The 15,677-nt window shown below is 40.4% G+C and overlaps 1 protein-coding gene across 6 annotated transcripts in view; it reads left to right on the forward strand.

The window, feature by feature from the left end:
* Window positions 1-15,677, forward strand: part of PHACTR2 (phosphatase and actin regulator 2) — a 254,176-nt gene that overhangs the window by 156,839 nt on the left and 81,660 nt on the right. For 5 of the 6 annotated variants that reach the window (XM_073789680.1, XM_033867798.2, XM_033867799.2 and 2 more), the window contains exon 2: window positions 3,964-4,131. The exons of the other annotated variant lie outside the window; for it this stretch is intronic. In XM_073789680.1, coding sequence (XP_073645781.1) covers window positions 3,964-4,131 — 168 coding nt within the window. The remainder of the gene's footprint in view (window positions 1-3,963; window positions 4,132-15,677) is intronic. 6 annotated transcript variants of the gene reach the window in all.

The following is a 15,677-nucleotide window of genomic DNA, read 5'->3' on the forward strand; positions in this document are numbered from 1 at the left end:
TAATACAATATTGTAAATCAACTATACTCCAAAAAAAATTTTTAAAAATAATTAAAAGTAAATAAATTTTATTAATCTCCTCCTCAAGGAGATTTTAAATTAATTAATTAATTAAATTAAATATTTTTAAATGTTGATTTCCAGTGTGAAAAAGAAAGTCCTGCTGAATGACAGGTCACTCTTCATAACATGTAAGTGGATCAAAGTAAACATGTAAAACAGGAAAATCAGGGATTTCCCTTGTGGTCCAGTGGTTAAGACTCCTCGCTTCCACTTCAGGGAGCACAGGTTTGATCCTGGGTTGGGGAACTAAGATCCTGCAGGCCGAGTGGCGCGGCCAAAAAATAATAATAATAAATAAATAAAAAGATGGATGTTAAATAAAAATAAAACAGGGAAATCAGACTTTCTTCTGGGCTTTACCTGGCAATTCTTATCTGTGTGTAAATGCCAAATTCACTAGATTTGTTGTGAAAAACTGTTTCAAAAATTTCAAAGTGACTTTAATGGTAAACTGGTCCAAAAGAAAAATAAAAGAATTATCAGTGGCCCTGGCAGTATCCTAGGTGTTTGGAGGAAAGAAGGGAGTAAATATTCTGTTTATACTACTCCAAATCAGGTGGCAGTCCCCTTCATGTTCATGATTTACAAGAAGTACAATGGCCCTGTGGCCAACTGTGCCGACGTATGGTTCCTAATTGCAAGTGTGGTTTACCGTAATAGCCCAATAATTACAAAATTATAGGTGGATTCATTCAATCAGGAAAAAGGAATGTGTGTGCGTTGTTCTGCTGTGGTCATTGGCACTGGCCCAGGCCCCTTCCAGAGGAGAGAGAAAGACTAAAACTGTAAATGCCAAATAAAGAAAGGAATGACAGTTAATGTCTTATGTAGCTATGAATTTAACATGAAGGCTTTCATTTTGCAACTACCTCATTCAGTCTCCCCATCTGTCACCTTCTGTCACCTAAGGAATATTTAATTTTTGTTTTCGTCTGTTTTTGTCTTCAGGAGAAAAAATAGACTATTCCTTAGTGGTTCAGATCAAAAGCAGAATTTTGATGGAGTGTCAGGCAACCGGATATGTGGGTTGAGAGAAAATGAGAACTAAATGTGTGTCTGTAGCCACGGAGGTGAATTTGAGATGGTAACTTTAGTTCCCATGTTTGTAATAGTCAGTCCTTCTATATTTCACAGCATTTAAATTGTTCAAAATTGAGCCTTCAGCGTAAAGTCTCAGTGGAGAAGAAATACCACATGGTCAGTTTCTCCCTGGGTTTGCCCCTAGTTTAAGGAAGGCAGTTGGACAGGAGTGGAAGTAAAGTAAATAAGGATTTTACTTTTTAACTCTGGCTTAGCTTCCAAATTAGTCCTTCCCGTATCTCCGCCTGCTGCACTGTGGCCAACATGGCTGGGGTAAAGTAGGGTTAGGAACCATTTACAGAAGAATCAGTCACTGCCGAACTTGCATTTCTGCCTGAGATTAGAGTTGACTTTATGAGTGGGAAGAACAGGATTTATCATTCTTGTTTGGAAGGAGAACTTATAAGGATTAAGGTATTGGTATTGTATTGACTGTCCTTTTTCATTCAATTTAAGATTATCCTGGTTCTTGATATGTCAAGTGATTTTTGATTGAAACTTAAAACATTTTTGTATTATATTATGAGACTGTAAATGTTATGGAAACCTTTTGTTTTAACTGGCTTTAACACCTCTCCAGCAAGGGAAGCGAGGGGTGCCACCTCATTACTGCCAGGCGGAGGTAAACACCCAGGTTCTCCCTTCATCCTCTGTTGATATCTGGCGGCAGATATGGGGGGGAAGGGTCTTCATTACTCTTGGGCACGGTTCAATTTCCAGATCCCCACGTGGTCTCTACTGACACCATAGTGGGTGGGGGTGGTCTTGTTCCCACTGAGCAGTGGTTTGATGTTACCCCAATACTGGCAGGGAAGGAGAATAAGAGATACCTCATTACTGGGTATGGGTGGAAGACCAGGTTCCCACATGGTCTCCACTGACAATGTAGAGGATGCTTCATTGAGAGCTGGTGCACAGGAAGGTCCTGGCTCCCTACTTGGTCCTCTCTGACACCACTCTGATAGGGGTTTGGGGGCTCCTCATTAGAGGGTAGAAGTCTACTCTACCCACTCAGCCTTTCTTGGCTTGGGTGGTCATAGTTTCTTCTGTGGTGTTTGGCTGGAGTGGAGCAGTTATTGTCTAAAAGTTTTCTGTCTTGCTGGGCTGTCCCTTTCCTGCTCCTTTGGCTAGAGAGAGCAGGCTTTTGTGAGTTTTTTTTGGTCTGTGCCCATTGGTGTTTTCAGGTTCAGCTGCAAGTCTGGAATACATGAGACTAAAGGAAAACCCAGGGATCTTACCTCCATGTTGTTTCTTAGGTCCTGAGGTCCCAAGCTGGCCTACTTTCTTTTCACCTTATATAGTCTTTTCATGTTTCTTTTATATATAGCATTCAGGGTTTTTTTTAGTTGTATGTAGCAGGAGAAGTAGGAAAAAGTAAGTTTACTCCATTTTCCTAGAAGCAGAGGTTCTTGACATTCAATTTTTGTTTTATTTTTCCCAATATTTTATTGTGAAAGTTTTGGAGATGGAAGAATTATGCAATTAATGACCACACACCCACCACCTAAGTTCAACACTTAACATTTTGCTATATTTTACTATACTGTAAATTTATCCATCTCCATTCCATCTATCCATCAATTTATTATTTTTGATGGACATCAGTACACTTCATCCCTAAACGCATCAGCATGCATGCCATTGATTGGACTTCACTACTTATTTATGGTTTTTTTAACGGTAGATTTTACATAAAGAAAAATCCACAATATCATAAATACCATTTGATGCATTTTGTATAATCCATCCTTTATTGAGATAATTTCCATCACCCCAGGAAAATCCCTCAAGCCTCTTCTCAATTAATTCCCACATCCATTTCACTCCAAGAAGCAACTACTGTCTGGTTTTCTTTCTTTCTTCTTCTTTTTTCTGTTTTCCCATAAATTCATTTTGCCTATTTTAGAACTTCATATACATAGAACCACACAGTATGTACTCTTCTGTGTGTTGCTGTTTTTTGCCAGCACAATGTTTTTGAGATACATTCACATTGTTTGTAGGTATCAATGGCTCCTTTTCTTTAAATTGCTGAGTGCTACTTCATTGCATGAAAAATACCATAGTTATCCATGCTTTAGTTGCTTCCCGTTTTTTGCCATTAAAATTTAATCTTTGGGGTAATATAAGTTATCACCATCTTCTTTCTGTTATGAACATAGTGTAAGGCAACTTAAGGTTTGGGGCCTTTCTTCTGATTGATGAAATGATTGAGGCACATAAAGATATGTTCTATTACCTACGACATCCATATTTTCCACGTATTTTTTGTCATTCGTGATAGTTATCAGTTTATTTGAAGCTAGAAACTTTTTTGTAACAAGCAAAAGATAGTTTTAGTATAGTAAAATTTAGAATTTGGCTTCTTGGCACTAAATTTTATTTTGTGAAGGAAAAAAACCTGGTTTTAACTACACTATAACTGTCATTTTCATTACTGAGAATGCCAAACTAGTCTCTGGAGGAACATCCTGTTTCACTTAGAATACTCTATTTCTGCACAAAATATTGATGTAGTTGTTGCAGACGGATTCAGCTGTTTCGCAGACCCTTATTTATCTGGCCTTACCTTTTATGTAGGTCTCTTATTTCTTCTCTGTTTCCTCAAAATGATTATCTAAGGGGACTGTAATTTCTGAATGATTGATTTATTGATTGATATTAGAGGAGTTCTACTGGCAGGGAAATGGGGCAAAATAAACTTTATGTGAGATTCCAATTAAAGTGGGCATGTTTACTTTGAACAGTGCAGGAAGACATAGATGATGTTGTTTCAAACTTTTATTACAGCTTTTCTCTGACTTGACTTTCTTTATACAGTTGACGGACTGGACAAAGCTTCTATAGCAAACTCAGATGGCCCAACAGCAGGCTCCCAAACACCTCCCTTCAAGAGGAAGGGGAAACTCTCCACCATTGGTAAAATCTTTAAGCCTTGGAAATGGAGGAAAAAGAAGACCAGTGACAAATTTAGAGAGACATCAGCAGGTAGGAACATCATAATTTTGTTAGAAGATAAATTGTTAAATTTTCCAAAAGGTAAAAAATCATATCTTGCAGGGTTTTTTCTTTTTCAGGGAAAAAATTAATCTATATTTGAAATGAAATTATTTCATTTAAGGGTGAAACAACTTAGGGTTCTGATCTGCCTTCTTTTTCTACTCACTTTGGCTTTCTAACATAGTCTTGTTTTTAAATATGTACTTGTAAATTCATATAAAAAATTAATGTGTAGGGAGAGGGAGGTGAAATGGAAAATTAGAAGTGGAAATGTTATTTGTCAGTATTGTAGCTGCAAGTATCCATTTATACACACACATACGAACACTATTATCTATCTGTCTACTTAGTTCCAGTAACACGATCCTATTTGTCAATGAAGAATTTTTAAAATGTCTTTTAAATGTATTTGTTCTGTGGGCAAAATTTAAATGGCTGTATGAAGGAAAAGTGTTGCTATATTTATTAATTTTAAATTTCCATCATGTCCTTAGGACAAATAAATGGTCTGTGTCCTAGAGGAGTCATAACCCTAATGGTGTGAAAACTTTTTATTGTTATTTTATTTTGTGGATTTGTTAAACCTTAAGAATTACATTATTTAGTACCTTTCATATGGACTTACGGAGGAAGTTGGCCTTAAATCTCAGGCCAGAATTAAGCCTGATTTAAACAAATGTCCAGTATCAGGGTATTGTTTAAGGTGAAAATGAGTTTATATCTTGGTGTAAGTTTAGCTTTCTCCACGTTTGTTGTCTAAAATAATCCCTTCATCAAAATTCCTCACTGCACCAGAAACTAATATTGTCCGTGTATGTACAGGATCACAGAGCATATCTTACTGGTCTGTGCTAAGAGTTGGCCTTTAGTTCTAGCGCTGTGACATAAAAAGGAAAACACCATCAATAGCACAAGGTTGTAGGATAGAGACACCAGGGCTTCCTAAAGAAAATTGTCTCTGCTGCTTTTGCAGCTGTATCATTTCTTTGAGCATTTAATATTTAAAAAGAAATAATGATACTATTTCTGGGATTTGTTTTAAAATGATCCTGGAGGAGAGGGGAGTATAGATGAAAGATCGGTCCCAAGTTGGTAATATATGGGGTTCATTATTCTCATATCTCTACTTGTAGGTACTGGAAAGTTTTTGCAATAAAAAGATAGGCAAAGACAAAAGACTTGCCTTAGGAGCAAATAATGATGGTTTGCTTTTTGAATCCTCTTTAGTTCCTAACTGGCTTCTTGGGTTGGGAGCAGTGGGAAGGGATGAACACAGTGCTGTGCTGAGGGAGGACACCTGGGTTCTAGTTGTGTCCTTGCCACCAAGGTACCGTGTGACCTTGAGCAAGTCAGCTCAGAATTGAATGAATTGAATTCTAATGTGCTTTCAGTTCCAGATTCTGTTGTGGATCCTTGACTCCTTCCAACCCCTGACTGGGCATCTTGTTCTTCCTTGTTCTGCAGTTGTAGATGGAAATACACTGGTCTTCTTAAGTACTTCCCGCTCAGGTTTCTCTAAGCATTGGGGGAGTCTAGCTCTTCGAGTTACCATGGATAACCAAGATGGGAATAGGGCTCTGGACAGTAGCATTAAGAAGACATTAAAAAGAGATGATGAAAGTCTCTTCATTTGTCTCTCTTGCCCTTTTCCTGGGTCTGGGCTGCTACCGTCTCTCTCCCTAAAGTAGGAACAATTACAAAGAACTTCCCTTCATCTTTTCTTGTCACTCTTTTTAATTATTTTAATAGTAGGGAGGCTGTAACATTTCTACCAACCCAGAATATTTAAGAAAAGTCATTTTAGACAGCATTAAGTGTTATTTTATGTTATCCCATATATATTGAGGATAGCCTAGCAATCTTTGTATTCTGTTTCCTTTTCAAATTCACACAAGATTTTATATAAGTTGAGCTCCAAGAAGTTATTTATGGGTACTATATTTCTAGTTCCTAAAGACTACCGAACCACATTAAAAACCTGAGAAAGTTATTAGATATATCATCAGATTGTTTTTTGTTTTTTGTCTTTGCATCAAAATTGTGACATAACAGAATAAAGACAAGCCAAGTGGATGTGTTAACAATTCATTGTGAATTTTTCTGCTACATTTACTTGCATCATTTCTTTTTAAATATATTTATTTATTTATTTATTTTTGGCTGTGTTGGGTCTTCGGGCTTTCTTCATCGTGGTGCGCAGGCTCCTCATTGTGGTGGCTTCTCTTGTTGCAGAGCACAGGCTCTAGGCACACGGGCTTCAGTAGTTGCAGCACGCGGGCTCAGTAGTTGTGTCTCATGGGCTCTAGAGTGCAGGCTCCATAGTTGTGGCACGTGGGCTTAGTTGCTCCACGGCATGTGGGATCTTCTCGGACCAGGGCTCGAACCCATGTCCCTTGCACTGGCAGGCGGATTCTTAACCACTGCGCCACCAGGGAAGTCCACATCATTTCTTTTTAAACCCATGTTATTACTAATGTTTTATTTGAATTTCGTAAGATGTTATCAAGTGTCCCAAGTACTTTACTGTCTATATATATATATTTTTTTTAATTCAATTTCTGCTGAGTTTTATGGAATGTATTAGTAAAGCTTAAAATAAATGGAGGAACAAAGTGGTGTAACAAGTTTTTTTTTCACATTGAGGAAAGATGTCACATCTAGAGGAAAACTGATGCATTTGGAAATAACCAAGAGTAGGGTGTTTTCTTCTCTAATACGTTGTCTCAAACAGTGAAATCTAGGGGTTTGGGTATGACCAAGGCCAGCTCCATCAAAGAACACCTTAGGCAAGATCCATAATATTTTAGGATATGAAAGAATATGAATTTCTTCCAAGAAGAGTAACTCTTTTTCGTTTGTCCTTCTCCTAAGCTCTTGGCTTTACAGTCATATGGACATGAATCTTACTGTGTTCTATTACACAGCGATTAATACCACTTTTCTTAGTGTGGGGGTCTGTGGTAGGAATTTTTAATTGATGGTAGATAGGATGCAGCACTGATTTATTAATGCCACTGTAATAAATGCCATTGTTCTCACATGTTCATGGTGGTGGAAGTTAAGAAAGGTCCTGTGTTCTGTCTGCTTGGTGGTCCTTGAGTCAACTAGATTTTGAAAGGCTGTCTTGTCCTATAAGGCTGGCTGGGCTTATGCCCCGACTTCGAGTTCTCTGGCCTTGTTTTAAAGCAGCAAGTTACCTGTATCTTCAGCTCTGTTTAGAATGGTCCATAGGCTATTGGGTTCTAGGGCAGAGTAGTCTTTTCTATTTACTTTCCCTTGGTGAGTCTTTTCTTCGGTTTTCATCTCCTGAGTGAAAGCGTCCTCCTTTGGTTCCACCTAAGCTCCATCCCTTCCCTAACTTTAGAACTCAAAATCTCATTTACGCTTTTTTTCCTACATAATCATTTCTTCCCTTTTTTGGGGGGGGGGTGGTGGTGGTGGGTAGGTAGTGGTGGCTGAGGTGCCTCCCTTTGGGTCTTTACGTATGCGTTCATCTCCCCAAAGCTGACAATACAAACAAACAGGCTGTTCCTCTAACTTCTACATGGGTGGTTACAACTAAGACCAAAGGTCTTCAAAATCTACCCTGTGTCTGCTGCTTCCACTTCCCTCCTGCACTCTCATGTCTTTCCTTCTGCAGTCTGCCCCTGCATCCAGCACTCCACTGAGGGGACTCCAAGCCTCCCAATCCTGACATTTAGTGTTATTCTCTCATTTTCATCCATCTCAGTCTCTACAAGATGCGCCATTGCTGTTGTGTCCCTCCTTGTTTTACAAAATAGCTCTTACTTGATTTACACAAGGTGTCATCATCTTGGTTGTCTTTGACTTTTCTTTCTCTTTTGTCCCCTCTCTTCCCCTTCCCATTTCCCCTAAACCTGTGCAAGAGAGGTTCGCTACCTGTCTCAGCCCTTCTCCTTTTGTGAACGTGCCCTTCCTCACCCTTCTTTCTTCTCAGTGCCCACATCTCTCGAACACAGGCACATCTCCTCGAGCACCTCATGGGCAGTAGTGCCTGAGGACTGTGTGTTAACGCAAAACCCATTCTTATGGTCTACATAGATCTACACTGAAAACGTGGTACATGCCAGGCACTGATTAATTTGCTTCTGGGTGTCAATTTTTTAATTAAAAAATCAGAATTTTGTAGTGAGAATGTTAAGAAACTTGCATCAGATTTTGCTCTCACACAGTGAGGGGAGGCATTCAGTTAAGTTGGACTGTAAGACTGCAGAGTTAGACCGAGAAATTTTCACAACGAGAGGTTACAGTGTCTACAAGCAGAAGAATTGCTGTGAATACGTGCTGTGTGTCCCCCGGTTTAGAAGAGAGGGTCTGTAACCTATGACCACACTCAGTTCTTCCTCAAACCACTGAGTGGCTGGGCAGGTGACTGGAGTAGCAACCATCTAATTCCACCCCTCCCTAAAGGTATCCCAGGCTTTACACAGGATATGAGATACCAACATTGATCTTTTACAAGAATGACTCTTTGACATTGTTTAAGGCAATGGCACCAAACAGAGAACCTACAACTTGATTCTTTATTCTCTTCAACACATACCCACAGTTAACACTTAACATTGGCTTAACATCTGAAATGTCTTCAGCTTAATTATCTTTACTTTTTTCATAACTTCTGCTTTCACAAACACTTCTGTGTTTGGGGATAGTATTAAAATGTAATTTCAGGAATAGAAACATTATTTTTGGTGAAGCAAGATAGAAAATTTAAAGTTCACGCGGCAGCAGTAGCAGTCGCCGGAAGGTCTCATTATGCTCACCCTACTTGTCTTTCACGCGTTAACTTAAACTTTCGTTTTAGAGAGGGAAGGTACTGACACCTGCTCTGAATGAGCACAGAGAGGGAGCAGAGAGGGCGCGGGAAAGTCCTATGTACAAATACTTTCCAAACCAAAGTAGATCCCCTGCCGTCCCCAGCTACCCCTGCTATTGCAGACGTGGCTTTCTTTGGCATCCAGGCTTTGACCACGGAGTTCTTTGATTCGTCCTTGCCTTTTACCATCTTCTACATTCTGTTAGTTCCTAAACCTTTTATTTATTTCTCCTAGTGCAGGCCTCTACCATCAGCCTTTCCTCTCGGTCCCCATTGTCTGGTCCTCATCACTCTGTGTCTCAATTATTGCAGGTGGCCTCTTTGCTCTACTTAGGTATTAGCTGTCCGAGCTCTAGAAAGCTATGGAATGCTGGAGGAGGCGGGGAGAGACTGGGTTCTGGCATTAAGCCTGCCTAGGAAGGGAACGTGACCCAGCTAGTGAGGCTGACAGAGAAGATTCAGGGTGGCACAGCCTGTCAGGAACACTAGAGTAGCCAAGATAACATCCAGATCTCAGGCCAGCAAATAGAGCAGTGGGTCCTTCACAACAAAATGGCATGTGTTCCACCAGGTAGGGTAGCATAACGGAGCACCCGGGTGAGTGAGACTGGGAAATCCAAGCAAGCCTTGGGAGCCAGCGTGTTCTTTACTTAGGTGGCAGTATTCATGGCAGATGGTGCTGGAACCAAAAAGACTCAAACTGGGTCCCCATCTTTTTTTTTTTTTTAAGGAACCGGGGAATAGAGCTGGTAACTAGGACAGGGAGTTACCAAAGGATTCAGGACGGAAACTCACTGCTTGAAGTGGGACACAGGGGATAGGTCTGTGGGAGTGGTCTCTTCAGACCCCAGACCTCAGGTGCTGGAGCTCCTGTCGCTACAAGGGCACAGCCCAAGAGCTGGGTGGCTGGAGAGAGCAGGGATTATTGTGGTTTTGGGAAAATAGGTGGGGAAATCTCTCCCCTCCCTCCTCTATCTAGATCATCCTGGATACCACTACAGGAAGTCTTCCTCAGGTGGAACTTTGGTCCTTTGCTTCTTGCCCAAAAAGTGACTGACTTCACGTTGTTTCCTAAATGAATTCCAGACTCCTCAGCTCTCTGCAGTGTAACCCAAACTGACCTTTCGTGTCTTATCTTTTTTTTTTTTTTTTTTTTTTTTGCGGTACGCGGGCCTCTCACTGTTGCGGCCTCTCCCGTTGCGGAGCGCAGGCTCAGCGGCCATGGCTCACGGGCCCAGCCGCTCCGCGGCATGTGGGATCCTCCCCGACCGAGGCACAAACCCGTGTCCCCTGCATTGGCAGGCGGACCCCCAACCACTGCGCCACCAGGGAAGCCCTTATACAGTAATTTTTATGCTCAAAGGACAAGGGGAAACGTTGCAGATGTCTGGGTATTTACACTTCTTTTTTTTTTAACTTGTGGGTCAAGCATCATGCTGGATATATATTCATTTATTCTTAAATCAATCCTGGAAAGCCATATAGTCCCATCACAGGTTTAGATGAGGTAATATATGCAAAATGATTAATGTGGTTTTGGGGATACAGTAAGTACTCAAAACTATCAGCTACACCATTCTGCTTTTAAGGTAACTGAAAAAACCCCTGAGTAAATTAAAAAGTGCTTATAATGGCTATGTTTATTTTAAAATTTAAGTATTAGTTATTTTATAGGTCAATTCTGAATGTTGTACACATACATAGCAAGGGTTCAGTATGTTTGTTGGGTATGATTTAGTATAGATTATAAACTCTAGGCTATTGAGGGACTTTTTTTTTTTTTTTTTTTTTTTGCGGTACGTGGACCTCTTACCTCTGTGGCCTCTCCCGCTGCGGAGCACAGGCTCCGGATGTGCAGGCCCAGCAGCCATGGCTCACGGGCCCAGCTGCTCCGCGGCACGTGGGATCTTCCCAGACCGGGGCACGAACCCGTGTCCCCTGCATCGGCAGGCGGACTCTCAACCACTGCACCACCAGGGAAGCCCTTATCTTTCTTTATTAGTCACTTGCCTTGGACTTCTGTCACCCAGGGGCCCTCAGTGAGCATGCCCGGAGCCTCTGTGTCCCCAGGCCTTTCTTCACGCTCTTCCCTCTTCCTCTGAGCACCTTCTTCCTACAGCTGCACCTGGGAAAATACTGCAAGCCATGCAAGGGTCCTAACATGTCTCTTCTTTCCTGAGGATGTTCTTGACCTTGATTCTGCATCATCTAGTAGGAACCTCCCCTCCTGTGCTTGTCCTCCTGTTAGGACATATGTACTTTGACTTCTTTCCTAGTTTATGTGTCTGCTACCAATTTACTGTGTAAATTATTTGAGGGCAGAGACTATCTCACTCATCTTCACCCCACTTCAGATGCTTTACATGATCATTTGAACCTGGTATGTACTCTTAACATATGACTTGAATTGGTTATTTATTGGATATCCACTATAACTAAAAATACAGCACTGGGTGCTTTAGGACTTTATAAAAGAAATTGAAGATTGAAAAAATATCATGGAAAAGATAAAGACAATAAATTAAAATACAAACCAAAAACATGTACTCACAGTTACAGCCATGTACAACTATTAAAAGCCAATAAAATAATTAGGGGAAATTTCTTTTTCTTACCTTTTTGCCCTTATTTAAAAAGAAGTTACACTCCTAAATAAAGAAAATCCAGACAATTTATTTTCATTATAATTGTGACTTTTATTTGTGTTGTTAGTCATGGGGAAGGAATGCACGTCCAGATTTTTAGATAACATTGTTGCAAGTTATCAGCCTTCTAGGAGTCAGAGTAATTTGCAGAAAGTCATCTGCTAAAAGCTTTAATTTACTGAAGGTACTCTTACTCCCTAATAATATAATGGCTATGTTTTTATTGAATGCTATTATGTGCCAGGTTCTGCTCCAAGAACTTTATTCATGTTAACTCATTTAATCCTCAAAGGTTATAAAGTTTAAGTGCTACTGTTATCCCAGTTTTACTGATGAGGACACTAAGGTCAGAAAATTCAAATGACTTGCCCAAGGAAACACACCTGGTAGGAGCCAAAAGCAGTATTTGAACCCAAGCAATATGGTGCCACAGCCAGATTTTTTGCCATTACACTGTGTGGCCTCTTCAGACGATAACTTCATACTCAGACCAGTAAGGATTGATCATTGAAAGGTGACCCTAATACCTGGATTTGCTTCATATACTGGAATTTTTGCTGTAAGAAGGATTCGGTCTGAAGAATTATTTTGATTCTACTTGACTAGCCTGATTTCAGCAGTGTACACAGAAAAATGGTTGAAAAGGATCAAAATTATATTTGGTTCATTTAAGATACTATTCTTTGTAATCATAGAGGCATGGTGTTGCTGATAGTGACTATTTTCTATATCTAGAAGGTAGGGCAAAGTTAGAGGATTTTCCCAGGGTGATATTTGTTCAGGACTGATCTGGTTGTATTAATAAATGGCAGCCTTTTGATTTTCTCTATCCTGTTCCACTAAGAACATGGAAGTACCTTCATGTATCATTCACTGTCACACCATATTGGAGGAAGGGAAGAGAATCTCTCCCTTTTCCCAATTTACAGCAGCAGAGGGAAGTTACATAGCCCATAAAGACCACACAGCACATCCTGGTCCATGTAGGGCTCCTTGCTTATATGTTAGGTAATACTCTTTTGTCCTCTTGACATGTTTATTGAACATCAACATCTACTATATGTCAGGCACTGTTGTAGACTCTAGTGATACAGCAGGAACAAAAGAGATAAATTGCCTTCCCTTATGGGACTTACATTCTAGCAGGGGTAGGAGACATAGAGTAAACCCAGTAAGTTAGTATATTAGAACGTGAGAGGAGAAAAAATAAAGCAAGGAGTAGGGAATGTGGGAGGGAAGTTCCAGTTTAAAATGGGGTGGTCAGGCTTCCCTGGTGGCACAGTGGTTGAGAGTCCGCCAGCCGATGCAGGGGACACAGGTTTGTGCCCCGGTCCAGGAAGATCCCACGTGCCGCGGAGAGGCTGGGCCCATGAGCCATGGCCGCTGGGCCTGCGCGTCCGGAGCCTGTGCTCCGCAACGGGAGAGGCCACAACAGTGAGAGTCCCGCGTACCACAAAGAAAAAGAAAAGGGGTGGTCAGGGACTTCCCTGGTGGTCCAGTGGTTAGGACTCTGCACTTCCACTGAAGGGACACGGGTTCAATCCCTGGTTGAGGAGCTAAGATCCTGCATGGTGCGCCGTGCGGCCAAAAAAAAAAAATCCAAAACAAAACAAAACAAAAAAATTGAGTGGTCAGGGGAACTTTACCAGGAAGGCAACATTTGAGCAAAAAACAAGAGGGAAGAAAAGAAAAAGCACTCGGGGAAATCCTATTAAGTGATCACATGAGTTAGAGATGCATGCATTTTCTTCAGCCTAATAATGGTGTTAATGTACTGTGAATGTAATCAAGTATAAACTTTATCCAATAATTTAACAATCAAAATGCTTCACATTAATGAACCTCATGCTGGCTAATCTTTTATTTATTTTTTAATTGATTTGGCCACGCCACGTGACATGCAAGATCTTAGTTCCCCAACCAGGGATCAAACCCATGACCCCTGAATTGGGAGCAAAGACTTTTTGTTTTTTTGTTTTCTGAATATTATTTTATTTTAATTTTAATACAGCAGGTTCTTATTAGTTATCTATTTTATACATATTAATGTATATATGTCAATCCCAATCTCCCAATTAATCCCACCACCACCCCCACCCACTTTCCTCCTTTGGTGTCCATACGTTTGTTCTCTACATCTGTGTCTCTATTTCTGTCTTGCAAACCAGTTCATCTGTACCATTTTTCTAGATTCCACATATATGCGATAATATATTTGTTTTTCTAACTTACTTCACTCTGTATGACAGTCTCTAGGTCCATCCACATCTCTACAAATGACCCAATTTCGTTCCTTTTTATGGCTGAGTAATATTCCATTGTATATATGTACCACATCTTCTTTCTCTCTTCGTCTGTTGATGGGCATTTAGGTTGCTTTCATGACCTGGCTATCGTAAATAGTGCTGCAGTGAACAATGGGGTGCATGTGTCTTTTTGAATTAATGTTTTCTCTGGGTATGTGCCCAGTAGTGAGATTGCTGAGTCATATGGTAGTTCTATTTTTAGTTTTTTAAGGAACCTCCATACTGTTCTCCATAGTGGCTGTATCAATTTACATTCCCACCAACAGTGCAAGACGGTTCCCTTTTCTCCACACCCTCTCCAGCATTTGTTGTTTGTAGATTTTCTGATGATGCCCATTCTGACCAGTGTGAAGTGATACCTCATTGTAGTTTTGATTTGCATTTCTCTAATAATTAGTGATGTTGAGCAGCTTTTCATATGCCTCTTGGCCATCCGTATATCTTCTTTGGAGAGATGTCTATTTAGGCCGTCTGCCCATTTTTGGATTGGGTTGCTCGCTTTTTTAGTATTGAGCTGCATGAGCTGCTTATATATTTTGGAGATTAATCCTTTGTCAGTTGATTTGTTTGCAAATATTTTCTCCCATTCTGAGGGTTGTCTTTTTGTTTTGTTTATAGTTTCCTTTGCTTTGCAAAAGCTTTTAAGTTTCATTAGGTCCCATTTGTTTATTTTTGTTTTTATTTCCATAATTCTAAGAGATGGGTAAAAAAGATCTTTCTGTGATTTATGTCAAAGAGTGTTCTTCCTATGTTTTCCTCTAGGAGTTTTATAGTGTCTGGTCTTACATTTAGGTCTTTAATCCATTTTGAGTTTATTTTTGTATATGGTGTTAGGGAGTGTTCTAGTTTCATTCTTTTACATGTAGCTGTCCAGTTTTCCCAGCACCACTTATTGAAGAGACTGTCTTTTCTCCATTTTATATCCTGGCCTCCTTTGTCATAGATTAGTTGACCATAGGTGCATGGGTTTATCTCTGGGCTTTCTATCCTGTTCCATTGATCTATATTTCTGTTTTTGTGCCAGTACCATATTGCCTTGATTACTGTAGCTTTGTCATGTAGTCTGAAGTCAGGGAGTCTGATTCCTCCAGCTCCATTTTATTCCCTCAAGGTTGCTTTGGGGGCTCCCCTGGTGGCACAGTGGTTAAGAATCCACCTGCCAATGCAGGGAATATGGGTTCGGTCCCTTCTCTGGGAAGATCCCACATGCCGTGGAGCAACTAAGCCTGTGAGCCACAACAATTGAGCTGGCACTCTAGAGCCCACGAGCCACAACTACTGATCCCGTGTGCCAGAACTACTGAAGCCTGTGCACCTAGAGCCCGTGCTTCACAACAAGAGAAGCCCCCACAGTGAGAAGCCCACATACTGCAACAAAGAGTAGCCCCCGCTCGCCGCAACTAGAGAAAGCCCACAGGCAGCAATGAAAACCCAACCCAGCCAAAAAAAAAAAAAAAAAAAAAAAAAAACCCACAAAAACAGATTGCTTTGGTATTCGGGGTCTTTTGTGTCTCCATACAAATTTTAAGATTTTTTGTTCTAGTTCTGTATAAAAATGCCATTGGTAATTTGATAGGGATTGCACTAAATCTGTAGGTTGCTTTGGGTAGTATAGTCATTTTCACAATGTTGATTCTTCCAATTCAAGAACATGGCATATCTCTCCATCCGTTTGTGTCATCTTTGATTTCTTAAATCAGTGTCTTATAGTTTTCTGAGTACAGGTCTTTTATCTCCTTAGGTAGG

This window comes from Tursiops truncatus, chromosome 12 (assembly GCF_011762595.2).
Source record: "Tursiops truncatus isolate mTurTru1 chromosome 12, mTurTru1.mat.Y, whole genome shotgun sequence".
Taxonomy (NCBI): Eukaryota; Metazoa; Chordata; class Mammalia; order Artiodactyla; family Delphinidae; genus Tursiops; species Tursiops truncatus.